The following is a 25,765-nucleotide window of genomic DNA, read 5'->3' on the forward strand; positions in this document are numbered from 1 at the left end:
AATGTTGGTATATAAAAAAAAATAATAATCTGCGGGGCAACAAGCAGCTGAAGTTAAGCAGCTGTCTGTCTACACTATATTGTCACTACATTGGTTCCAGGTCTGCTTCTGCACACGGCTCCAACTTTTCTTACTCGCCTACAAATGCATTCAACTCTGCGGATCCCTCATCACCTGCCTTGTCTCTCCCTACATCCTTCCTTTTGAACTCCATTCATCAAGCAAGTCACTCTTATTTGTGCCCTTCTCTTCCACCGCCAAGTCCCAGCTCTGTGCTTTCCGTCTTGCCGTGCCTTACGCATGGAATAGATTTCCTGAGTCTGTGGGCCATGCTCCTCCCTCTATGCATAAAATGAAGTGGCGATATCTGCACAGCCAATCCACAGATCAATACCCAAAAAGAGGGGGAAGGTTTATAAAGATTAACGTTGCCCCAAAACACCATAAAAACCTCATGTTTTGTTTCTTGTAATGGAAGTAACAACCTGAATTATTTCCATCGCACACCCAACATACTGAGTTTTATGGGAAGGAAACTCACCTGCTGCTGCTTTCCAGAAACACCGAGCTGCTACTCTCTCCCAGAGCTTCACTGATGGGAGAGAGACAGAATGGGGAGGAGAAGGCATCTGAATCAGAGTCAAAAGTACTGTCCCTGCTCACATCATCTGCAGAGAGATCCAAGGAGCACTCATCCTCTCCCTGCTCTGGTCTGGATTCCAGGCCTTCCTCCGAAAGTTCTGATCTGTTCTGCTCCTCCTGAGAACTGATTGTCGATAAAATCCCTGAGTCACTGTGGGCTGGTTGGGTGGGATTGTGCGTAGCCTCCACCACAGAGGGTGGCCCATCGCCTTGCTCAGTGTAGGAGCTGATGTGAATGACATTCTTGACATGCTGAGACACCTCCAGGGCATCCTCCTCTCTGGGCACTAATACTGCTTTCTGTTCTGTGTGAGAGGCCTGTCTGGCAGTACCCTGTAGGTGGCGGCCTCGCTTATGGGGAGCTTTGCGCACAGGGGAGCTTTCAGGGGTGATGTAGCGCAGAGCTTCCTCATCCTGCCTTTGGATGCGAGAGTTTGGAACCCATGCCAGAATAAGCGTAGTACCCAATAGTTCATCCTTCTCCATGTAAACGCACATATAACCTTAAAGAGGACAGAGAAAGCAGCCACTAATCAAAAACAAAGTAAAGTAATATGAAATACTTTCTTTAAATACAGGGAGAACAACTTTAATCTCTAATCTGTTTATGTAATGATAGTGCGGGCCACTTTAAAAACTGTCAAACACATGACTGTCCAGATAACAAATGAAGTAGCTGGTTCCCTAAGGGGGTAATTTTCAAAGGAGTTATGCGCGTAATTGTAACATACTATTTTAGCAATTTTCAAAAGCCATAAACTCAAGTAAAGTGCACTTACTCGAGTAAATCCTATGGACAATTCAATGTGGCAATTTTCAAAAGCCCTCTTACTCGAGTATATGCTTTTTAAAATCAGGCCCTAAGGGTTTTTCCCATAGACACAAAATGGAAGAAAAGTCGTAGTAAATCTAGCAATGGTGAAATTCAAGTATACTGGTTAATCTCCTTTCCTTGAGTCCTGACAGATCAGTCCAAACGAATGGGTTATCCTTGCTTGCCAGCAGCTGGAAGCACAAAACACAAGCCTTTACTGATGTCATATTCCCCTATATAGCTGGGCGCAGCAAGAAAGGCTGTCAGTTTCTTGCCCAAGTTTTTGTCTAATCTACAAATATGTTTTTATCTACCCCGAATATCTAAACAAAAATGATATATATATCTGAGTGCCAGATAGGCTCTCCTGTTCTTACTTCTCTGGAGACTCTTTTCTCCTCCCTTTTATGCTGATACTAGGAGACAAATATTTCTGAACAAGAACTAAAAAATGGAAGAAAAAAGAATTACAATGGCCCCTTGGGTGGTTTCTCTATTGGTCTGACAGGTCTCAAGGAAAGAAAATTAACAGGCATGCCTAAATTTCATCTTCCTTTTTGTTCTGCCAGATCAGTCTAGATGAATGGGACATGCTTGAGCAGTAGCTAACCCAGGTGGGATGAGGCCATCATGGCCTCCAGGACTCTCGTGCCAAATACCTAGTTCTCCTTAGCTTGAACATCTAACTTGTAATGCTTGATAAATGAATATAAAGAAAGTCATGTGCCTACCCTGCATATGCCATGTGGAAAGACTAGTCTTTTCTCCACCTATGACAAGGCCTGTGCCTTCAGACACTGCGGGATCCATTTGCCTTTTGTGAAATAAGCGACAAAGATTGCCTCCTTAATCCACCTTGCGCTGACCACTTTTGAAGTTGCCTTCCCCTTTCACTGTCCTTCGAAGAGTATGAACAATCTATCTGACCTCCAGAAGGCATTTGTGACTTTCAGGTACCTTATCAGTGCCTTACACACATCCAGAAAGTCTCCCTTGACCCTGTACACTCCCGCCTCTGGAATGCAGGTAGTGATATCACCTGATTCAGACGAAACTCAGGATACCACCTTTGGTAAAAAGGAAGGCACTGGTCAAATGGTGACCAGGTCCTTCGAAAACAAATGAAGATCTGTATATGACAGCACCTGGAGCTCTGAAATTCTTCTGGCTGAACAGATGACCATTAGGAATACCAAGGTCCATATTCAGATACTGCACGGCTCTGCTAGTTAGCCAGTTTTACTGAACTGGTTAACTACGGTAATACTGTATATTCAGTGGCACAGCTGCAGCGCTGAATATACCCGGCTATCTTAAAACTAGCCAGTTATGTATAACTTCAGGATAGCCCTTTGGCCCAACCAGAGTTGGCCAGATAAATCAGCCAGCTAACTCTGAATACCGAGTTAGTTCATTAATTTATCTAGCCACAATGCAACTCCTCCCTAATCTGCTCATTCCTGTCATAGCTGACTAAAAACTTAGCCGGCTAAATGGATCTGCTGATATTCAGAGGCACCACTTAGCCAGCTAATTGCTGTTTGAATATTAGGCTCACCATTTTCAACATTAGGTCCTTGTCTAACACCTACTCAGTGGCTCAAAGGGGGCTATTGCTAGGAATCTCAGCACTAGGTTCAGATCCAACACAGTATCATCTGACAGCCTGGAGGCCACATGTTTCACCCTTTCCCTCTAAAAAAAACCCTCAAAAAAACAAATGCTACATCCAGACTGAGGGACTGCACCCAATCTGCCCCTTGTAGCCATGACAGAGTTTAGTGCTGAACCCTTCTCCAAACCAACCTATAGAAATTCTAGGATTGAAGTCTATGGGGCTTTGAAGGGAAACAGAGCCTTGCTACAGCACCAGGCTCTAAAGATCTTCCATACTCTGAAGTATGACAGTGAAGTGGATATCTTCCTTGCTTCAGCACTGTCCTGATGATCACTTCTGAACAGCCATTCCTTCTTAATCTCTTTCTTTCCATAGCCGGGCCACAAGATCGAATGGTGCTGGATGCTCTATTATCACCAAACCTTGTGAAAGAAGCCCTTTGTCTGAAGCAAAACCGAGTGGCTCTTCCTTCTTTAACCTGATCAGATTTGCATACCAAGGGTATCTGGCCCAATCCAGAGCCTCTAGAATGACCTGCCCATGTTGGGTCATGATCTTTTGAAGAAATTGTCCTATCATGGGAAAGGGAGAGAATACATATAGAAGCTAGTTTGATTGCCAAAGATGGATCAGGGTAACTATACCTTTCAAGCCCCTCTCTCTTCACCGGCTGAAGAGATTTGCTTCCTTGGCATTTTGGTAGGTTGCCATCAGGTCCCAGTGAGGGGTCCTCTATTTAGACACTGTTAGGAATTGTGGACCCTTGGCCCGAGGTGGGGCTGTTTCTACCTGAGGGATTGGGTCCCACAGGTCCCCACCATCGGGAGGCGAGGCTGGCTGGGAACAGAGGCAAGCTGGGCTTCACCGGTACCTCTGGGTGGCTGGTCCCGGAGAGAGTTGGCGACTGGATGCAGAGAGTGTCAGAGGGGTTAGATACAGTCCAAGACAGGAGCACTCTCAGAGGGAAGGAGAGAGAGGCTCCAGGGACGCAACATCACAGTAGCTGCGAGGACTGCAGCGCAGGACCATGTGGAAATGGTCTCGAGATGAGGAGGTACAGAAGCTTGACTGTGCTATGCTGAATAAGGGCTAGAGCGGGGAACCCGCTGTAGCAGGTGCCAGTAGGAGAGCAACGCAGAGGAACTGCGGTATGAATCCAAATGGAGGAGCGGGAAGTGCTTGACAGAGGGTCTGGGTGCAGAAGCGCTGAGCCTGGCCCCGAGGAGTGGGTAGCGCAGGGAGAGAGTCCAGGTGAAGCAGCGCTGAGCCAGGCCCCGAGGAGCGGGAAGCGCTTGAGAGAGAGTCCAGGTGAAGCAGCGCTGAGCCAGGCCCCGAGGAGCGGGAAGCGCTTGAGAGAGAGTCCAGGTGAAGCCGTGCTGAGCCAGGCCCCGAGGAGCGGGAAGCGCTTGAGAGAGAGTCCAGGTGAAGCAGCGCTGAGCCAGGCCCCGAGGAGCGGGAAGCGCTTGAGAGAGAGTCCAGGTGAAGCCGTGCTGAGCCAGGCCCTGAGGAGCGGGTAGCACTGGACAGGAACCACAGAGAACTTAAGAGCAGGAACACCAGGTCCATAGCGAAGGAAAGGCACCACTAGGGACCAGGGAACTCGTTGCCAAGTTGGTTACTGGTGGCTGGAGGTGAAGCTTAAATATCCCGGGCCTGTGATGTCATCAGCCGGGGACCAGCCTGAAGTTCCCACGCTTGGCCCTTTAAAGAGAGGACAGCTGGCGCGCACGCGCCTAGGGAGGCTCAGGGTCGGAATGCTGGTCGGCGGCATCTCAGCCACCATGTGGAAAATGGGGAGCTAGGAGGAATGCGGCGGCAGCGGCTGGCCAACGCCGCAAGTGTACTGGGGGAAGTGAACCAAGCATGACAAGAGGTGAGTTGAGCCTGCTGTGGACGGCCACGGCCGACGGCCATAACAGACACAATCTACGAAAAGGCCTGTTCCGCAAATTTGCATTCCCCTGGGTCTGTGTCTGCTCAGAAAGTCCACTCTTATGTTGTCCCCCTCTGCTATATGCAATGCTGATTGTGCCTTGAGATTCACTTCTGCCCAGGTCATTAGCAAACTTGTTTTCTGTGCCAACCAAGGGCTCTTGGTACCCCCCTGCCTGTTCATGTAGGCTACTGCCATGGAACTGTTCAACAGAATTCTTACTGCCTGCCTCTTTAATGCTGGGTGGAAGTCTCTGACTGGCTTATTTATCCATAAGGCTTCCAAGGTTGACCAGTGGCCCTGTGCTACAGACTCCCGCAGTGAGCCCCCCAACCTGGCATCTCTAACAATCATGACCTAATCTAGGTGGGGTCCAGATCTACTATTTTGTTAGATTAGGCTAGAACAGACACTACTACAGATTGCTCTTGGTCTCTCTTGATAAAGGGGAGAGTCCATTCATAGTTTTGCCTTTGAGGAAACCATTGAGACAGCAGGACTCTCTGCAGGGAGTGCACGTGAGCCTTCATCTAGGATTCTACATCTATGGCTGCAGCCATTTACCCTAATAACTACAGATACAATCTTACTTGAGAAGCCTTGAAAGTCAACAGCTCCTTCACCTGTACCTGCAGCTTGGCAATTCTCACGCTTATCATTTTCCCTAACCTCGGGCTGAACCAGGCTCCCAGGTAAAAATATGGACTGAGCTGGTTGAAGCTGCCTTTCTCTGTTGACTACCCAACCTAGAGTTTCCAAGAGCTGAAGAATTCTGTTTGTGGATCTCCTGCTTCAACCTGGCTCTGATTAGCCAACCATCCAAATAGGAGAGAACTAATATTCCCTCTTTTCACAGGAGTGCCACCATCACTATGGTAAAAGGTTTGTAGGGCCGTAGCCAAGCCCAAAAGACATGACTGTGCACTGGTAAAGTTTCCTCAATATCAAGAATCTCAAAGATCTCTGATGTTCATATCCCCATCAGGGAAGAAGATACACTTCAGAAATGTCTAAGGAGGTGAGAAACTCTCCCTTCCTCACTGCTAGCATTACTAATCTTAAAATTTCAATTTGAGAGTGGAGTACTCGGAGTACTCTGTTGACATTTTTAAGTCCAAAACTGGCTGAAATATCCCCTTCTTCTTGGGAACCACAAAATAAATGAAGTATATTCCTTTCCTGACCTCCCCCTTGGGACCTGGCATTATAGCCTCTAACTAGAGCAGTCAATCTAATGTCTCTTGGATAGCTGGTTTCCTTGAGCCCAGTCTGGAAGGGGACTGGATAAAGGCCTCTGGAAAAAGAGCGACCAGTTTGAGGGCATAACCCTGTTAAACCTCCAAGACCGATTTGTCCATGGTAATACGGGTCCATTCCTTCTATACCTGTGCCAAATGGACGCCGACTGGTGGAGGCAAAGAGTGGACTATCGTAGCCTCATTTTGAGTTTCAGATCCCCGTAGCATCCCCAGCTCTTCCTTCTCAACCACTTTTTTGGCTCCCCTAAAAAGAATATGCTGATGTCAGTAGCCTAGGTTTCTGAGAGGGTGACATGTCTCCCAGATCTATGCTGTCTGATCTCCTGATGAGGAGCATGAGGGTCTCTTGTTGCTCCTCTGCTCAAAGACCTGGACCTCCAAGTCCTTTACCAGGGTAGCCTACACCAACAGGCTTGGAGCTGAATCTTTCTTCCAGTTCCTAAGTCATAGCAATCTCCTAGCTGCCACTACCGTAACAACCTGTTTAGCTGATGTCCTAATTGAGTCATACAAAGAGTCCGCTAAGAAGGCTGCTCCTGATTGTAGCTTAGCCAATTCTCTAGCTCAGGTGTCCTAGAACTCCTTCACATGTGGCTGCAGCTGCTGGGCCCATTGAATCAATGATCTAACCAATTACCACCCAGAGATTACCAGTTTGGTTCTCCAGATAGCAATCTCAAAAGGATCTTTTCAGAGCAGTTTCAATTTTCCTATCTTGGGGGTCCTTCAGGGTCATTCATGCTCCTTTCCACTGGAATTGTTGTTTTTTGTGTGACTGCAGCACTGGTGCATCCACCTTTGACATACGAAACAAGTGGCTCACTTCTGCCTTTTGGATTGGGTACAGTACCTGCATGATTCTCCCGATCCTAACAGAGGAGTATGGAGTTTTTCATTCTGCTGAAATCATCTCCTATACTGCTGGATACAGAGGGAAGGCTTTAAGGGGTTTCTTACTCACCTCTAAAACTGAATCTCTGAAAGTTTCAGAGATTATATCCCAAGTAATACAAACACCCCAAGTTCATCCTAAAGAGGATAACCACTGCGTCCTCACCTGCAAATTATGTCATCTTTGCTTCTTCAGAGCCTCCCCCTGACTACTGTGCTACCCATGGATCTCTCTGAATGCTGTGGGAGGTTCAGGAGTGGTTCATCAGAGGACCTTTATACAGGGGTTTCTTCGAACCTAGATACTATCCCTCTCCAGGTTTAGGGGGTAACAAACCTCTGTTGGCTCCCTCTCTTCATTGCATAAGTCTTGTATGTAACCAGAACAAACTCCACTGGCCTACCACAGGAATCTGTAGCTGTATTTCTCCTGTTTTGGTTTTTTTTTTTGGTGCACAGCTTTTTGCTCCCACTACTGGGTGCAAGGTCTTCTCAGATCAGGCCCATCTGGATTTCTTTTTTCCTCTAGAGAAGTAAGAGCAGCCAATTCCCCTTTTTCAGCTCGGTTTAAGCTGTCCCAATAGATCAACCCACAGGAGAGCTCCGGAGGTGAGAGAAAGGAGCAGCTGGGCTTCCTGTGTCCCCCCCCCTTGCAGTGCGAGTGTTTTTTTCATCTGAGCTGGCTGTTTGAACAGCCCAGCCTTGCCGCCAATTGAGACCCAAAGGGGCATGCGGCTTTGTCCGGATTGTTTGGCCAGTTGTTTGTTGTGGATTATTTGGCCGTATCTGTATGGGGAAGAAAAGGAAGCAATGGACGTCCATGTGATCAGGATGTCCGAAATGCCTATAGAGGACTGTGAGTGATGACTTTTCAACCACATTGAGTCCTGGCAAAAGTCCTTCTCCTCCACATCCATTGAATAATTTAACAACTAAGGGCCGGATTTTAAAAGGGTTACGCGTGCCGGGCCTATTTTAAAACACTTGCTCCTTATCTTGCGCGCGCAACTTTCCCCCCTACCTTGGGGCTGAAGTAAGGGCGGGGGAGGTAGGGAAGGGAAGGTGGGGTGGGGGGGTAGGGAACGGGAGAAGGCAGCGCGGCTTGGAGCGGGCTCGGCGCGCGCAAGGTGCACAATTGTGCACCCCCTTGTGCTCGCCGACCCCGGATTTTATAACATGCGCGCGCCTGCGCATGTTATAAAATCAGGCGTACATGTGCGTGCGCCGGGTGTATGCCGCGCACGCTGCTTTTAAAATCTACCCCTAAGGGTGACAATGGTAACAACTATGGGTGGTAATGATAATATCTTGGTACTAGGTTCAACAGACTGTAGCTATAATAGCTAACCAGTCTTTTACTGAGGAAGGTACATTTGTAAATGCAGGTAGATTACAACTTGCTGATCCCCCATCTAATGTCTTATTGATAGACTCGTTGAGTTTAATAACTAATCTAGACATGAATGTTTCTTATATGAATGAACACTTGTCTGCTTTAGTAATTGCAAATAGAGCTATTGTTGATGAACATGGTAGGAAAATTGTTAGTTTAGAAACAACTGGGGGGTCAATTAACTTCTTAATATCAGTTAATACAAAATTCCCAAGGCATGTATATTTATTTATTTTATTTTGATTTTTTTCTATACCGATGTTCCTGTATACAATACATATCGCACCGGTTTTATATTAAAGACAGACAATCTAGCATTACATGGAGAAATAGACAACATTGAAAATTTAAGCCGATCAAAAAATCTTAGATTGGTTAATTTTCCCCAAACATGTCTGTTGTCCCCACACGAAATGTTTAAAAAATTTCTTAAGGAAATACTTATAGTGATAATAATATTCCTCAAGTTTCTAGAATTTTCTATTTTCCCAAATGAGTTGATGGAGTGAGAAAAGTACAAAGTGGAGATGCTGGTAATTCAGCATGTTTAGGAGTGTCCACCTTCTTAGAGGAATCAATTGATATAATCAATAACAGGACAACTCTATTTGTTTCTTTTATGTTAGAACAAGATAAGGAGCAAGTGTTTAGGAATTTTTTTAAGAATAAGGATGCAAACTTTTGCAGCCAGAAAATTCAAATATACCCTGATGTCTCCAGAGCCACACAGGCTCGTAGGAAACATTTTCTCTCCCTGAAGGGTAAAACTGTGGCAATTGGAGCCACTTTCTTTCTGAAATTTCCTTGATATTGCTATGTTACCTTCAGGCAAAGAAATTTATGTTCACAGACCTTCTACACCTGGAAACATTTCTGAGTGATAAAACTAGTTTGAATGAGAATCTAGCATAGTTTTATTTGAGAAACAGACCAATAATAATACATTATTCTGCTTCTCTCTCTTACATTTATTTTGTATAAGTCATTAGGTGTATATATACATATATTTATATATATGTTTGCATAATGACACTTTTTCCTCTCTCCCCCTAGATTATATGTACAAGTAAAGCAGATGTATTGATATTTTTCTTGTATTAGAATTTATGGAGTTGTGATGTCCTATGCTACACTACTTGTTTGCCTTGTTTAAAATGTCTACACACTTAAAAATTTAATAAAGAGAACATTATTAAAAATAAATAAATAAATAAATAAATAAAAAAGATCAACCCACAGGGCCATTATACGGGAGATTAGCAAAAAAAAAAACAAACCATAAAATAAATATATATATTACACATACACCCCCCTCCCCACTATGCAGCAGGAAGGAGATATAGCTCGCCTTCCTGCTGCATAGTCCTTCCGATGCTGGAGGCAGAGAACAATTGACAGCCTTTCCTGCTGCACCGAGTTATATAGGGGAACATGACATCTGAAAAGGCTTGTGTTTTCTGCCTCCATCTACTGATGAGCAAGGATAACCCATTTGACTGGGTTGATCTGGCAAGATAAGGAAAAATGTTTTTCTCAGTTTTTGACTTTGGCTTGGAAGCGGAGGTTGGGGCTAATGTTCCATCTAATGTTTGAAAGACTACACGCACAAAAATTTTCTTTTGTGCAATTTCATATATGCCGAGTTCAAATGTGTGTGTGCTATGAGCTAGTATAATGCAAATAATATCGGGATTCCTTGTGCACACTATGTTTTGCTGTGTGCGCACACACACACGTGCACAGCTTAGAGGAAACAGTGATTAGAACTCATACTCCCTTTCTTCAACACATCAATTAAATCAATCTGTTTTTCAGCTGGTTTCCTACCATAAAATTGCAAAATATACCAAATCAATGCAATGGAAACCTTGGTGTAATTTGCTAGGATTGTGCTCAGATACCAAAAGCAGCCATGCGAGTTCTGTCACAGCAGCTTCTTAAGACCTTCAGCTTTACTGCACTTCAATAGCAAAAGAGAGAGATACTATGTAATGATCCCCTTCACAGGCAGCCTCACCTGGGTGATGTGCTCCCAACCCCTGCAGGAGCTCTGGAGGGTGAACACACACATTGTTTTTAGAATAAATAATTTCACCATCCAATATGGAGGATGACCCGCCACTGGACTGCAAGGTCAAGAGGTCTGAAGCTTTAGAAGAGGCACGTCGAAGGAGGCGACCCAGAGACATCTCCAGGAGACTGTTTCCATTATCTGAAGACTTCAACCAGAGCCTTTCTACCGCAAAATATCTAGCACAAGAGACACAAAAACAAAGAAGCCATGTTAGAACGTGAGAATGGAAGCCAAATAACACAACCCCTTAAAAATGAGTCCCAAACACTTGCTAATAGAAGCTGGCATAGAAAGCATGTAACCCTGGCATAATTAAGAGCTGACAATATGTAGAATGTGGTAATATACAGGTGCAGGGTTAACATCATGCATAGGCCTATTCATTTTAATCGCTATTTAGCACCTTTAGCAATATTGATTCAGATTCTTGGTTTCACTAGCTGTTTTTATGCTGATATGCAGATCACTGTAAGCTGTGATTTGGATTCTGTTGATCCTCTATTTAAATGTAATTGGTCTTACATTAGTAGCTAGTTGGCTTAACTCATTTAACTTAGCCAAACCCTCTAAGTCAGAAGCCATGTGGTTTGTTAGAAAGCAGAGGTGTAGATGACTGTTAAATGACTGAGGAATTAAAGGGGCTCTTAGGGAAATTAAGGCCAATGCAGAAATACTAAATTAATTCTTTGCTTCTATGTTTACTAATGAGGATGTTGGGGAGATACCGGTTCCAGAGATGATTTTCAAGGGTGATGATTCAGTTGAATTAACCAAATCACTGTGAACCTGAAGGATGTAGTAGGCCAGATTGACAAGCTAAAGAGTAGCAAATCACTTGGACTGGATGGTATGCACCCCAGGGTTCTGAAGGAACTCAAAAATGAAATTTCAGATCTAATAGTTAAAATTTGTAACCTATTATTAAAATCATCCATTGTTTCTGAAGACTGGAGGGTGGCCAATGTAACCCCAATATTTAAAAAGGGCTCCAGGGGCGATCCAGGAAACTATAGACCAGTGAGCCCGACTTCAGTGCCAGAAAAATAATGGAAACTATTCCAAAGATCAAAATCACAGACCATATAGAAAGACATGGTTTAATGGAACACAGTCAGCATGGATTTACCCAAGGCAAGGCATGCCTCACAAATCTGCTTCATTTTTTTGAAGGAGTTAATAAACATGTGGATAAAGCTGAGCCAGTGGATGTAGTGTATTTGGATTTTCAGAAGGCATTTGACAAAGTCCCTCAGGAGAGGCTTCTAAGGAAACTAAAAAGTCATGGGATAGGAGGCAGTGTCCATTTGTGGATTACAAACTGGTTGAAAGACAGGAAACAGAGAATAGGATTAAATGGTTAATTTTCTCAGTGGAAAAGAGTAAACAGTGGAGTGCCTCTTGGATCTTTAATTGAACCGGTGCTTTTCAATATATTTATAAATGATCTGGAAAGGAATACGACGAGTGACATAATTACATTTGCAGATGATATCACAAGCAGATTGTGATAAATTGCAGGAGGACCTTGCAAGATTTGAAGATTAAATTTCATCTGCCATTTGGATGCTCAATGTGGACAAGTGCAAGGTGATGCATATAGGGAAAAATAATCCATGCTGTAGTTACACGACGTTAGGTTCCATATTAGGAGCTACCACCCAGGAAAAAGATCTAGGCGTCATAGTGGATAATACACTGAAATAGTCAGCTCAGTGTGCTGCAGCAGTCAAAAAAAGCAAACAGAATGTTGGGAATTATTAGAAAGGGAATGGTGAATAAAATGGAAAATGTCATAATGCCTCTATATCGCTCCATGGTGAGGCCGCACCTTGAATTCTGTGTACAATTCTGGTTGCCGCATCTCAAAAAAAAAGATGTAGTTGTGATGGAGAAAGTACAGAGAAAGGCGACTAAAATGATAAAAGGGATGGAACAGCTCCCCTATGAGGAAAGGCTAAAGAGGTTAGGGCTGTTCAGCTTGGAGAAGAGAAGGCTGAGTGGGGATATGATAGAAGTCTTTAAAATCATGAGAGGTCTAGAATGGGTAAATGTAAATCGATTATTTACTCTTTCGGATAATAGAAGGACTAAGTGGCATTCCATGAAGATAGCAAGTAGCACATTTAAAACTAATCGGCGAAAATTCTTTTTCACTCAGCACACAATTAAGCTCTGGAATTTGATGCCAGAGGATGTGGTTAGTACAGTTAGTGTAGCTGGGTTTAAAAAAGGTTTGGGAAAGTTCATGGAGGAGAAGTCCATTAACTGCTATTAATCAAGTTTACTTAGGGAATAGCCACTGCTCTTAGTGGTATCAGTAGCACGGGATCTACTTAGTGTTTGGGAACTTACCAGGTTCTTATGGCCTGGATTGGCCTCTTTTGGAAACAGGATGCTGGGCTTGATGGACCCTTGGTCTGACCCAGTATGGCAATTTCTTATGTCCCTAATCCATTACCAAATCCCTCTGGCAGGGGAAACTATTAAAGAAGGTCATCACCATTTTAGGTGCATGTTTCAATTCCTCATTGACTTTTTCAGATCATAAATCCAGTCTGATGAAGAAATCCTATTTTTTTTTCCTGCAATTCATCTGACATTTGTGACCATTTTTAGATCCCTCTTATCTTAAACTTCTCTCTCATTCACTTATAGTAAACCTCTTAGATTACTGCAATTCCTTATTTCATAGTCTAACTTCTAATCAGGTTAGGAGGCTGCAAACTGTACAAATCACAGCTGCCAAAGTAATTTTTAACAAGCACAAGTATGATCATGTGACCCCCACTTCTATTAGATTTGTACTTGCTCCCTGTGTCATTTTGTATAGAGTTTGAAATTGGATGCCTGCTGTTTTAAGGCCTTTCGATTTGGAACTCCCCCATAACTTGTATCATCTGATGCATTCCTTGAGATGCGTCCAACAGGAACTTTTAGTTCTCCCCTCCCCCAGACATATTAGACTTGAGCACACTCACGAGATTTGTTTTTCTTGGCTGGTGCCCAGCATATGCAATATTCTACCACTATCACTGTGACTGGAGAAAGACTACATGAAAAGATCTAAAAGCTTTTTTTTTTCTAAAGCATTTTCAGATGCAATATAAAAGGTACTCAGAGGTCTTTCCTATATTTTACATTCACATATGTTTCTATCCTTCATCTGATGGTTGAGTGGGTTTCTCCTGGCCAACTGTCATTTTAAGGGTGACAGCATACAAACAGTATATCATATTTCTGAACATATATTTGTTATTTTTTGATGCACAATTGTTTTAGTATTGTTTTATTTCTAGAACTGTAATGTTTCAACCTTGCTTTTTTATTATGCTTTTATTTAGAGGTTTTAGCTTGATTAGTTTTACTTATTTTACTGTATGAATTTTATTTGGATTATAATTTCACTATAATTTATTATATCCATCCAGTGTTGATTTTTATATACATTGCTTTGGTTTACAATTCTGTACGAAATGTGATTGAACTGAATTGAATACTCCAGTGACACTACCTACCAAACAAACTGCTCCAAGCACATCATCCAATTCCTGTATGGCAGTGCTTCTTAACCCAGTCCTCGAGGCACACCTAACCACTCAGATTTTCAGGATATCCACAACAAATATGCATGAGATATACTGGCAAACAATGGAATATGCAGATCTCTCTCATGCATATCCGTTGTGGGTATCCTGAAAATCTGACTGGTTAGGTGTGCCCCGAGGACTGGGTTGAGAAGCACTGCTGTAAGGGATCTGTGTGAGGTGCTCACCTCCTGTCAGCAGGAGTTCTCAGCAGGCCAAGATACCTACTGCACTATCCTCCAATCCCTATGGCTTGGAGGTTCTGCAGGCAGCCATGTTCCCTGTACTGCCACAGCCTTAAAAGCCTCCTTCACTCTCAGAACCTTGCCTCAGCTTGGGTCTTGGTCTGTCCTTGCTGTGGCCCTCTGTGCCTTAGATTTAGCCTTTGTATTGGTGTGGCCTTCTTTGTGTCTTGTCGTATTGGCTTTACCAGGGGCCTTCTGGTTCCTGACCTTGTTCGTTTGTTCTGTCTAGTCTTTGGTTTTTTTTCTGTCATTGTGGTGAACTCCTCTTGTGTTTCAGTGGGGCACCTTTCTGTTTTCTACAGCCAAGCTCTGCTCTAGTGGGTGCCCAGTACGCCTCCTGCCACATCCTGCCAGCCACCAGAACCTGGCAACTCAATTTGAGGTGGAGGTGGCTGCTCAAGCAGAAGACCCTGGTGCTAGGCCAATCCAGTTCCAGCTCCTGGGTCCAGTCTGCTCCTGCTCTGGGGTTCTAAACTAGCAGCCCAAGCTGTGACAGCAAGTGGAGGTGAGGCACTGAGAGAGGTAGGCTTTTAAGGCTGTGGCAGTGCAGGGAACATGCTGCCAGGACGACATCCAAGCCATAGGGTTTGAAGAACTGCGCAGGGTTCTTAAAACTGGTCTAACAACAAGTTCTTGTGAAAACTGCTTTGTTAATTTGATTCTTAAGTGAGGGGCACACCTCTTTTGGCCAGAAGAGTGTAATCAGAAAGAGGATATATTTCTGAGCTACAGAGATGGTCATGACTTCCTCATCCTCCTCCAGATCAGTCCAGAAAAATGGGCTTTTCTCCCGTATCAGCAGATGGAGACAGAGAAGAAAAGCTTCACCATATTGCTGGTACTTAAGACAATATGCCATCTGTAGTCGCTCAGTATTCTCTGTCTCCAGCAGATGGTAAGTTTACAAAACCTGGAGTCTGACTTGGAGATAAATTTGCTCCCGGGGTATTAGGTCCTGTTTCTTGGACCATCCCCCTGGTAGAGAAGGGTCGATAGCCCTTGTGTAGCTCGTGCCTGTGAAGTGAGGAGGGTCTGATAGCCAGTGATGCTGGCTCCTTCATTCCCTGGACTCCTCCCTCCCTGGAAAGATCTCTGCCTGGCCTCTTCTTAGGAGTCTGCATTGAAGGAAGTATAATTTGTTTCCTTTTTAGCCTTTGCAGATTGGGTCCTTTTAAGAGAGGTTTAACAAAAATGAATAAAGGAAGTTAAGCAACAGAACAGTCTGCTGAGAATATGTTGTATAGCACTACAGAACTGTGTAGTAGTAGTAGTAGTAATAGCAGCAGTAGTACTAATAGCAGCAGCAGTAGCAGCAGTGGTAAGTCTATAAGAGGAGAGAATTGCAGCAGTCCTGTCCATGGTGCAGGCTGTTTGAGACAGGGTGTCTTACTGCAGGGAGGAAAAGATCTTTAGAGCAGGTTAGTGTTGCCACACCACACAATATAGAGATCATGGTGGGTCCTGTGGAGCATGGGAAGCACTTCCTCCAGTGTGGGGGAAGTTTTTACTTGCAAACCACACATGCTCTGCAGAGACCTGAAAAGAAGGCAGTCTCTTTCCCAGACATGGAGACAAATTGAGCTGCATGGGAGAATCTGCAGCTGGGCTGTTAGACTGTCTGGGAAGCCAGCAGGGTTGGAACAGGGGTCATTTTGTTTCTCCCACAATGCAAAGACATTTGGGGGAGGCCTGCTTTGATCTTCCTAAGCTATCCCCTGTGACTGGGAGAGCTGCTGATCAGCATTTTGATTTGGGGTAGCCTCTATGGTCCACAATATGGAGGAGGAGGGTGAAGAACCCTTTTACCCCCAGATTTGTATTTTTTATATACAAAGCTTATTAATTATTTAGAGCTGAGAAGGGGGCTGTTCCTGGTGTTTATCTCTCCCATCTTAAGAAGGGGAGAGTTGACATTATTTATGATGCAGACAGAGTCCGGGACTTCCAGAAGACATTTTCCAGAGGAGTCTACTGAGAAGTTCTTGGGGAACAGGAATCTGAGAAAAAGATCTTCTGGAGGAGAGGGACATTCTAGTGGACTGAGGAGGATATTCAAAATTAGACTGTCTTTTTAAGAGGGATGAGTTGGAGGCTCAGATTTCTCAGGCTCTGGCAGATCTAGGAAACTGAATAAAGAGCCAGATCTAGAAAGAGAGAATCCTATTTTGGAGGTGCGAAGAGGTCCCCTTAAGATTTTTACTTGTTGTCAGACAGTAAAGTCATTGGGGTAGATTTTCAGAGCCCTGCTCGCCTAAATCCGCCCAAAACCGGGCGGATTTAGGCGAGCAGGGCCCTGCGCGCCGGGAAGCCTATTTTACATAGGCCTCCCGGCGCGCGCAGAGCCCCGGGACTCGCGTAAGTCCCGGGGTTCTCGGAGGGGGGCGTGTCGGGGGCGTGTCGGGGGGCGGGCCCGGTCGTCGCGGCGTTCCGGGGGCGTGTCGGCAGCGTTTTGGGGGCGGGTACGGGGCGTGGCTACGGCCCGGGGGCGTGGCCGCGCCCTCCGTACCCGCCCCCAGGTCGCGGCCCGGCGCGCAGCAGGCCCGCTGGCGCGCGGGGATTTACGTCTCCCTCCGGGAGGCGTAAATCCCCCGACAAAGGTAAGGGGGGGGTGTAGACAGGGCCGGGCGGGTGGGTTAGGTAGGGGAAGGGAGGGGAAGGTGAGGGGAGGGCAAAGGAAAGTTCCCTCCAAGGCCGCTCCGATTTCGGAGCGGCCTTGGAGGGAACGGGGGGAGGTAGCGCGGCTCGGCGCGCGCAGGCTATACAAAATCGATAGCCTTGCGCGCGCCGATCCAGGATTTTAGTGGATACGCGCGGCTCCGCGCGTATCTACTAAAATCCAGCGTACTTTTGTTTGCGCCTGGAGCGCAAACAAAAGTAGGCTGTTCGCGCTCGTCTGAAAATCTACCCCATTGGTTTTTGGGGAGTGAGATATGCTGGAGGCTGATCTGCAGGTTGGCAGAGCTATGGTGAAGCTATGTCCCCTTAGGTGCCCAGAGTGGATAATTAATCTTGGCGGTCACTGAGAAAACCACTAATCCAGTCAAAAGCTGTGGGGACCTTAAAAGTCTCTCAGGATTGGAAGATGGAAATTCATCTCACGAGGTTCTTGATGTCTTGGCTTTAGCTCTCAGGACAGCTGATTGCAACAATATCAAGACGTGCGCATATTTTTGCTGGGTGCACCAGATCACAGTGGCAGAATCAATTGAAACGCCTTAAGGGAAAGAGGCAGAATACCTAGAAGTGGGCTTGGCTTTTAATGCCTGATGCATCGTAGGTTTGCTGAGCATGGCTGCCAAAAATATGATGTCAGGCGTGTCGGTTAGGCAGCTACTCTGACTCTGCAGTTGAGCAGTGGAGGTATAGTCCAAGTCCCAGATTGGTAACCTCCCTTTTTATAGGGAAAACTCTTTCAGGCTGATACAATCCCATGCATTCAGGCTAGCGCACAGGTTAACCGGTGGTTGGATGTGCATCCATAACCCCTGATGCAATAAGGGGATCAGCGAGCCAACAACATGCGTTCAAACCAGTGAGTAGTTAATAGCACTTATCACATGTAAATGACATGCTGATGAGGCTATTAGCTAGTACCCCCTTATGCAAAAAATAAATGTGTACCTGATGTGCACATTTTTTCCCTCAAAAATTAACACCAGCCTTGGCGCTGGTGTTGTCCTGAGAAGCCCAAAAGGTTTATAGACAAAGCAGAAAATACTGCTCCTCTGTGGTTCCTCTGACTTAATATCGTGGCAATATTAAGTCGGAGGAACTACAGAAAGCAGTAACGTGAAAAAAAGAATTTTTTTGAAGTCTTGCTGGCAGTCAGGTTAGGAAAACGGACACTCAATTTTACAAGCGTCTGTTTCCTAACCAGCACATAGCCACTTCTTCTGGGCGCACGATGCCATGGATGCAAGAAGGACACACAATTTATTCCTAGTGGGGTAGATTTTCAAACGAGCGCGAACAGCCTACTTTTGTTTGCGCTCCAGGCGCAAACAAAAGTACGCTGGATTTTAGTAGATACGCGCATAGTCGCGCGTATCGGCTAAAATCCTGGATCGGCGCGCGCAAGGCTATCGATTTCGTATAGCCTGCGCGCGCCGAGCCGCGCAGCCTACCCCCGTTCCCTCCTAGGCCGCTCCGAAATCGGAGCGGCCTAGAAGGGAACTTTCCTTTGCCCTCCCCTCACCTTCCCCTCCCTTCCCCTACCTAACCCACCCGCCCGGCCCTGTCTAAACCCCGATCCTACCTTTGTCGGGGGATTTACGCCTCCCAGAGGGAGGCGTAAATCCCCGCGCGCGAGCGGGACCCCTGCGCGCCGGGCCGCGACCTGGGGGCGGGTACGGAGGGCGAGGCCACGCCCCGGACCGCCCCGGGGCGTAGCCCCGCCCCCGTACCCGCCCCCAAAACGCTGCCGGCACGCCCCCGAAACGCCGCGCAATCCGGCCCCGCCCCCCGACACGCCTCCCGACACGCCCACTCCGAAAACCCCGGGACTTACGCGAGTCCCGGGGTTGTGCGCGCGCCGGTGAGCCTATGTAAAATAGGCTCACCGGCGCGCAGGGCCCTGCTCGCGTAAATCCGCCCGGTTTTGGGCGGATTTAGGCGAGCAGGGCTCTGAAAATCTACCCCAGTTTGTCCATTTTAGTGCGGCAGCTCATTTGCTTATTGCATTGAGCGCCCAGGAGAGGTGATTGCGCTTGTGTTAAAAAAAAATAAAAAATCGTGTCCAGTTTGGACGCACTTTTTAGCGCGTTGGTATTGCATCGGCCTGTTTGAGAGGATTTGGAGAAATTGATTAGGTAGTTAAGAGAATCTAAGTCTCACGCGTTGCCTAAGAATAAGATTAAAGGATACCAATGAGAGTTCAGGCCCCAGTTTGGGGGGACTTAAGGGTGCACAATGCGATTCTGTGTACGTACATAGGAAGTCGGTTGGCTTTTTTTTTTTCAATAGAAAGTGAACCAAGTTAACAACAGACTAGTGAGTCTTTTCTGATATGAGGGCCAGCCTCGCTTTATAAATTGCTCATCCAGTGGTCGAGGTCTTCATGGGCTCTCTGTGTGTTTCAATGGTGAAAAGGGCTGCAGTTTGATACACATTAGACTGGCTTTTTCTGTTGGGGGTAGCAATTCTGGTCCTGGAGGTAGAAAGGGGTTGGGGCAGATATTAGATTTACCATGTGGTACCCAAAAAGGAAGGGTACCCTATCCTTAGCTGTAAACTTTGCAATCAATGCTTGCTGCAGTCAGGAAAGGGGATTTCTGGTATTCTTAGATCTGACAGAGGCCTCTCTTCACATCCCCATTAGGAAAGATCAGCCAAAGTTCCTCAGGTTTCCAGTGCTCAGATGGTATTTTCAGTTTCAGGTGTTTTCATTTGGGCTGGCAACAGCCCCTCGCACATTTTACAAGCTGAGGGTGGTAGTGGCTGCGAACTTGCAAAAGAGGATCACCTTGCTGGTGGCTGAAAGGAATCAGTAAGTTTTGCTTGGGAAATTTTTTGGGAAGAAGTAAACTATTGGGGTATATTATTTAGTGTGTTTGTGCTTTTAATAGTCAGTAAGGCAGCTAATAAACAAAAGTTAGGGTGTTCGTATTTCCCAACTCTCCCACCCACCCCTAACTTTTCCTTTAATTTCTAGGCAGGTGCCACTTTCAAACTAAAAAACAAACAAACAAAAGAAATCAGCCTTTTAACTTCACTTCACGAACTCCCCACACCTTATTGAGACCTTGATCATTTCCCTGCAGGCCACTACCAGACATATAGTGAATACACTAATACATTTAAAGGACCCTAATTAGACATATTCCTACTCCCATAGCAACCTAAAACTTAACTAGGAACTGAACAAATTTGAGATGAAGGCAACAGTCCAGCAGCAAAAGGGGGGCCTCCCAGTCTTTTGCATTGTGTCACATGTATGATTTTTTACCCGCCGGTGAGAAGATGTACGTGTGCATCTGATGCACAGGGTTCCTGTCTCTCAGACAACGAGTCCAATCTCTAGAGGTTAGAGTGGCAGACCTGGAGGAGCTGAGGCAGACAGAGAGGTATACAGATGAGACCTTCAGGGACATAGAAGCCAAATCCCAACTTCAGACAGGCAGCCCTGGTGCTACCTTGGAGGAAAAAAGGTCTCATGATCGGAGAGCATCAACCTGGTGCAGCAGGAAAGGATCCTGTAGCAAGGACCTACTCTCCAGGTGGTACACTGTCCTTTTGCACCGAGGATGTGTCTCCCTGGGCTACTGCCCAGGAGGGAAGGGTTAGGTCGTCAGTCATAGTTGGTGATTCGAATATTAGGAATATAGACAGCCAGGTGGCTGGTGGGTGTGAAGATTGCCTGGTAACATGTCTACCTGGTGCAAAGTTGGCGGACCTCACACATCACCTACATAGGATTTTAGACAGTGCTGGGGAGAAGCCGGCTGTTGTGGTACATGTGGGCTCCAATGACATAGGAAAATATGGGAGGGAGGTTCTGGAAGCCAAATTTAGGCTCTTAGGTAGAAAGCTGAAATCCAGAACCTCCAGGGTAGCATTCTCTGAAAAGCTCCTTGTTCCATGCGCAGGTCCTCAGAGGCAGGCAGAGCTCCGGAGTCTCAATGCGTGGATGAGATGATGCTGCAAGGAAGAGGGATTCAGTTTTGTAAGGAACTGGGGAACCTTTTGAGGAAGTAGGAGTCTTTTCCGAAGGGATGAACTCCACCTTAACCCAGGGTGGAAACAGACTATTGACACTAACCTTTAAAAAGGAGATACAGCAGTTTTTAAACTAGAAGAAAGGGGAAAGCAGATAGTCATTCAGCCGCGCATGATTTGGAGGGAGGTATCTTTCAAAGGATACTAATGATGCATTCGAATTAGGGCATCCCAACAGTGAGGTTCCAATAACAAGAAAAGTAGTTCAAATGCCTGTAATTAATAACTCACTTGAGCTAAAAAAAAATTCCAGTTTATACCTAACAATTAAAAAGCAGAATGAAAATACAAACAAAAAAACACACTTTGAAATGTTTGTATGCTAATGCCAGAAGGGACACGTAGAGAAGATAAGGCAATGCAGAAAGATTAAATGATTTTTTTTCTTCAGTGTTTACTGAAGACGATGTTGGGGAGATACCCGTACTGGAAAAGGTTTTCATGGGTAATGATTCAGATGGACTGAACCAAATCACGGTGAACCTAGAAGATGTGGTAGAGCTGATTGATAAACTGAAGAGTAGTAAATCACCTGGACCGGATGGTATACACACAGAGTTCTGAAGGAACTAAAAAATGAAATTTCAGACCTATTAGTAAAAATTTTAACTATCATTAAAATTATCCATTGTACCTGAAGACTGGAGGATAGCTACCGTGTTTCCCCGAATATAAGACAGCGTCTTACTTTCTTTTTACCCCCAAAAGTCCCACTATGTCTTACTTTCAGGGTATGTCTTATATTGGAAAAACAGTCGAATTTTTTAAATACCTGTCGGAGGGCCGCGTGGGTCCAGGCGGCCGGCGGGAGCCGGGTGGTCGCGTGTTAAATCTAGGCCGCGGGCGGGTGGGCGCTTGTTCCAGGCGGCGGCGGCGGCGGGGGGGGGGGCGGGTGGACGCGCGTTAGTTCGAGACGGCCGGCGGGCGGCGGGTGGTCGCATGTTAAATTTAGGCCGCGGGCGGGTGGGCGCTTGTTCCAGGCTGCGGCGGCGGGGGGGGCGGGTGGACGCGCGTTAGTTCGAGACGGCCGGCGGGCGGTCGCGTGTTAAATCTAGGCCGGGTCGCACAGGCGCGCATTCATTCACTGCCGGTGGGGCAGCCCCCACCGGCAGTGAATGAATGCGACCCCTGCGATTCGATGCTCAAGGCAGTCACATGCCGTGACGTCACGGCATGTGACTGCCTTGAGCATCGAATCGCAGGGGTCGCACAGGCGCGCACAGGCGCGCATTCATTCACTGCCGGTGGGGGCTGCCCCACCGGCAGTGAATGAATGCGCGCCTGTGCGACCCGGCCTAGATTTAACACGCGACCACCCGCCGCCCGCCGGCCGTCTCGAACTAACGCGCGTCCACCCGCCGCCTGGAACAAGCGCCCACGGCCTAGATTTAACGCGCGTCCACCCCCCCCCCCCCCCCCCACCGCCGCCGCCTGGAACAAGCGCCCACCCGCCCGCGGCCTAGATTTACGGTAACACGCGACCACCCGGCTCCCGCCGCCAGCCGCCTGGACCCACGCGGCCCTCCGACAGGTATTTAAAAATAATTTTTTTACTACGTCTTACTTTCGGGGGATGTCTTACATTAGCCGACCCCCCTAAAATTCCCACTACGTCTTACTATCAGGGGTGTCTTACTATCGGGGAAACACGGTAATGTGACCCCCATATTTTAAAAGGGCTCCAGGGGAGATCCGGGAAATTACAGACCGGTTAGCCTGACTTCAGTGCCAGGAAAAAGAGTGGAAAGTGTTCTAAGCATCAAAATCACAGAACATATAGAAAGACATGGTTTAATGGAACAAAGTCAGCATGGCTTTACCCAAGGCAAGTCTTGCCTCACAAATCTGCTTCACTTTTTTGAAGGAGTTAATAAACATGTGGATAAAGGTGAACCGGTAGATGTAGTTATTTGGATTTTCAGAAGGCATTTGACAAAGTTCCTCATGAGAGGCTTCTAGGAAAAGTAAAAAGTCATGGGATAGGTGGTGATGTCCTTTCGTGGATTGCAAGCTGGCTAAAAGACAGGAAACAGAGAGTAGGATTAAATGGACAATTTTCTCAGTGGAAGGGAGTGGGCAGTGGTGTGCCTCAGGGATCTGTACTGGGACCCTTACTTTTCAATATATTTATAAATGATCTGGAAAGAAATACGACAAGTGAGGTAATCAAATTTGCAGATGATACAAAATTGTTCAGAGTAGTTAAATCACAAGCAGATTGTGATAAATTGCAGGAAGACCTTGTGAGGCTGGAAAATTGGGCATCTAAATGGCAGATGAAATTTAATGTGAACAAGTGCAAGGTGATGCATATACGGAAAAATAACCCATGCTATAGTTATACAATGTTAGGTTCCATATTAGGTGCTACTACCCAAGAAAGAAATCTAGGCGTCCTAGTGGATAACACATTGAAATCGTCGGTTCAGTGTGCTGCGGCAGTCAAAAAAGCACCTTGACTACTGTGTACAATTCTGGTCGCCGCATCTCAAAAAAGATATAATTGCGATGGAGAAGGTACAGAGAAGGGCAACCAAAATGATAAAGGGGATGGAACAGCTCCCCTGTGAGGAAAGACTAAAGAGGTTAGGACTGTTCAGCTTGGAGAACAGACGGCTGAGAAGGGATTATAATAGAGGTGTTTAAAATCATGAGTGGTCTAGAACAGGTATATGTGAATCAGTTATTTACTCTTTCAGATAATAGAAGGACTAGGGGGCATGTAGCACATTTAAAACTAGCTGGGTTTAAAAAAGGTTTGGATAAGTTCTTGGAGGAGAAGTTCATTACCTGCTATTAATCAAATTGACTTAGAAAATAGCCAATGCTATCAGTGGCATGGGATAGACTTAGTTTTTGGGTACTTTCCAGGTACTTATAGCCTGGATTGGCCACTGTTGAAACAGGATGCTGGGCTTGATGGACCCTTGGTCTGACCCAGTATGGCATGTTCTTATGTGCTGATATGCCCCTATTTGGATGGCTGGCTCATTTGAGCAAATATGAGAGACCGTTTCCAACAGTCTTTGCACAAGGTGGTGTAGATATTGTAGGCTTTAGGCTGGGTTATAAATTTTTCCAAGAGCAAGCTACTTCCCTCACTGAGTTGGGAATACCTAGGTTTGTGTTTCAAAAGAAATGTAGGCAACATGTTCCTTACAACACACAGAATGCTGAGGCTGCAGGGCCAGATACATCAGAGGGCTCCCAAGGTCTGGTATTATCTGTGGGACAAGGGTTCCATGGCATCTATGATAGTAAACACCCAAGGACCCAGGTTTAATATGAGACCACTACAGAGAATCCTGTCGCAGTGGAGCCCCCAGAGGATTCCGAGATCCAGTTGCCCTTCTCTAGAGAAGTCAGATCAAGTGTCTCCTGGTGGCTCTTACTCGATTATTTGTACAAGAGAGTAGAGTTGGAAATTCTGGATTGGTGCATAGTGACCACGGATGCCAGTCTGACAGGCCATTTGTCAGGAGCGGACAGTACAGAGTCTGAAGCCTCATGATCCATCAGTTGGTTAGGAGTGATAGCAAACATGAAAACTTTAGTGCCTTTCTTCTGATAAGAATCTATCAGACAATGTGCTGGCAATGGTATATATCCATAGACTGGGGTTGCCAGGAAATTGGGGTATTTTTCTGTTGGGTGAAGAGACATCTGAAGGCCTTCCCAGGTGGCCAGCGTATTCCCTGGACTTCGGGAGAGTAGGAGTTAGCACAGGAAGTGGTGTCATTCATTGAGGCCACTTGGTGAGTTCCCAGATAGATTTGATGGCGAGGAGACCAAATGTCAAGCCTCTGTGGTTCTTCAGTCAAAGACGGGAGGCAAGATAGCAAGATGTTAGCATGCTTTCCCAGCTGTTGCCTCAAGTAATCCTGCTTTACATGTTTCCTTCTTGGTTGCCGAAAGGCATGGTAGTCAGGTGCATAGACAGACATAGAGGCAGGGGGATCCTGGTAGCTCCAGTATGACCCAAGCATCCATGGTTTGTCTTCTTGGTGAATCACAGTTTATAGGGGGCCTTTAAAAGTAGGTCATATTCCTGGTCTTCTGCTTCAAAGTCCAATTTTTCTGGAGCAGATGCACTGCTTTTGTCTCATGGTCTGGTTTTTGACAGGAAAAGTATGAAAGCCAAGGGATATTTAGAAGATGTTCTTGCAACCTTACTTCTAGCTAGGAAACCCTCCTCATCCTTGGCATACATGCGGATTTGGATAGTGTTCAAGTCCTCCTGTCAGGAGACAGAAATTGCCCTGCTTCAGGCCTTGGTTCTGTGGATCCTTTTCTTTCTACATAGAGGCTTACAGAAAGATTTAGCCCTGAACTCCCTTAAGGTACCAGTGGAAGCATTATCTTGTTTCAGAGGGAGCTGGCCTCACATCTGGATGAAATGTGATTTCTCAGGGGAGTGTAGCATTTGTGTCCTCTGGTTCAGTGGATTATTCCACCATGGAACTTTAGTTTAGTTTTGACAGTCTTGTGTAAGCCCCCTTTTGAATCTTTAGAAAGGTCATCCTTGAAGGACTTTGTCCTGACAATGGCCTTTTTGGTAGCTGGTGGTTTGGCGCAACATATTTCAGAACTGCACATGT

The 25,765-nt window shown here is 46.0% G+C and overlaps 1 protein-coding gene across 1 annotated transcript in view; it reads right to left on the reverse strand.

Annotated features, from left to right (window-relative positions):
- Positions 1-25,765, reverse strand: part of TBC1D16 (TBC1 domain family member 16) — a 137,483-nt gene that overhangs the window by 77,006 nt on the left and 34,712 nt on the right. The window contains 2 exon segments of the mRNA XM_029599180.1: positions 542-1,145; positions 10,568-10,800. Coding sequence (XP_029455040.1) covers positions 542-1,145; positions 10,568-10,800 — 837 coding nt within the window.

This window comes from Rhinatrema bivittatum, chromosome 4 (genome assembly GCF_901001135.1).
Source record: "Rhinatrema bivittatum chromosome 4, aRhiBiv1.1, whole genome shotgun sequence".
NCBI lineage: Eukaryota > Metazoa > Chordata > Amphibia > Gymnophiona > Rhinatrematidae > Rhinatrema > Rhinatrema bivittatum.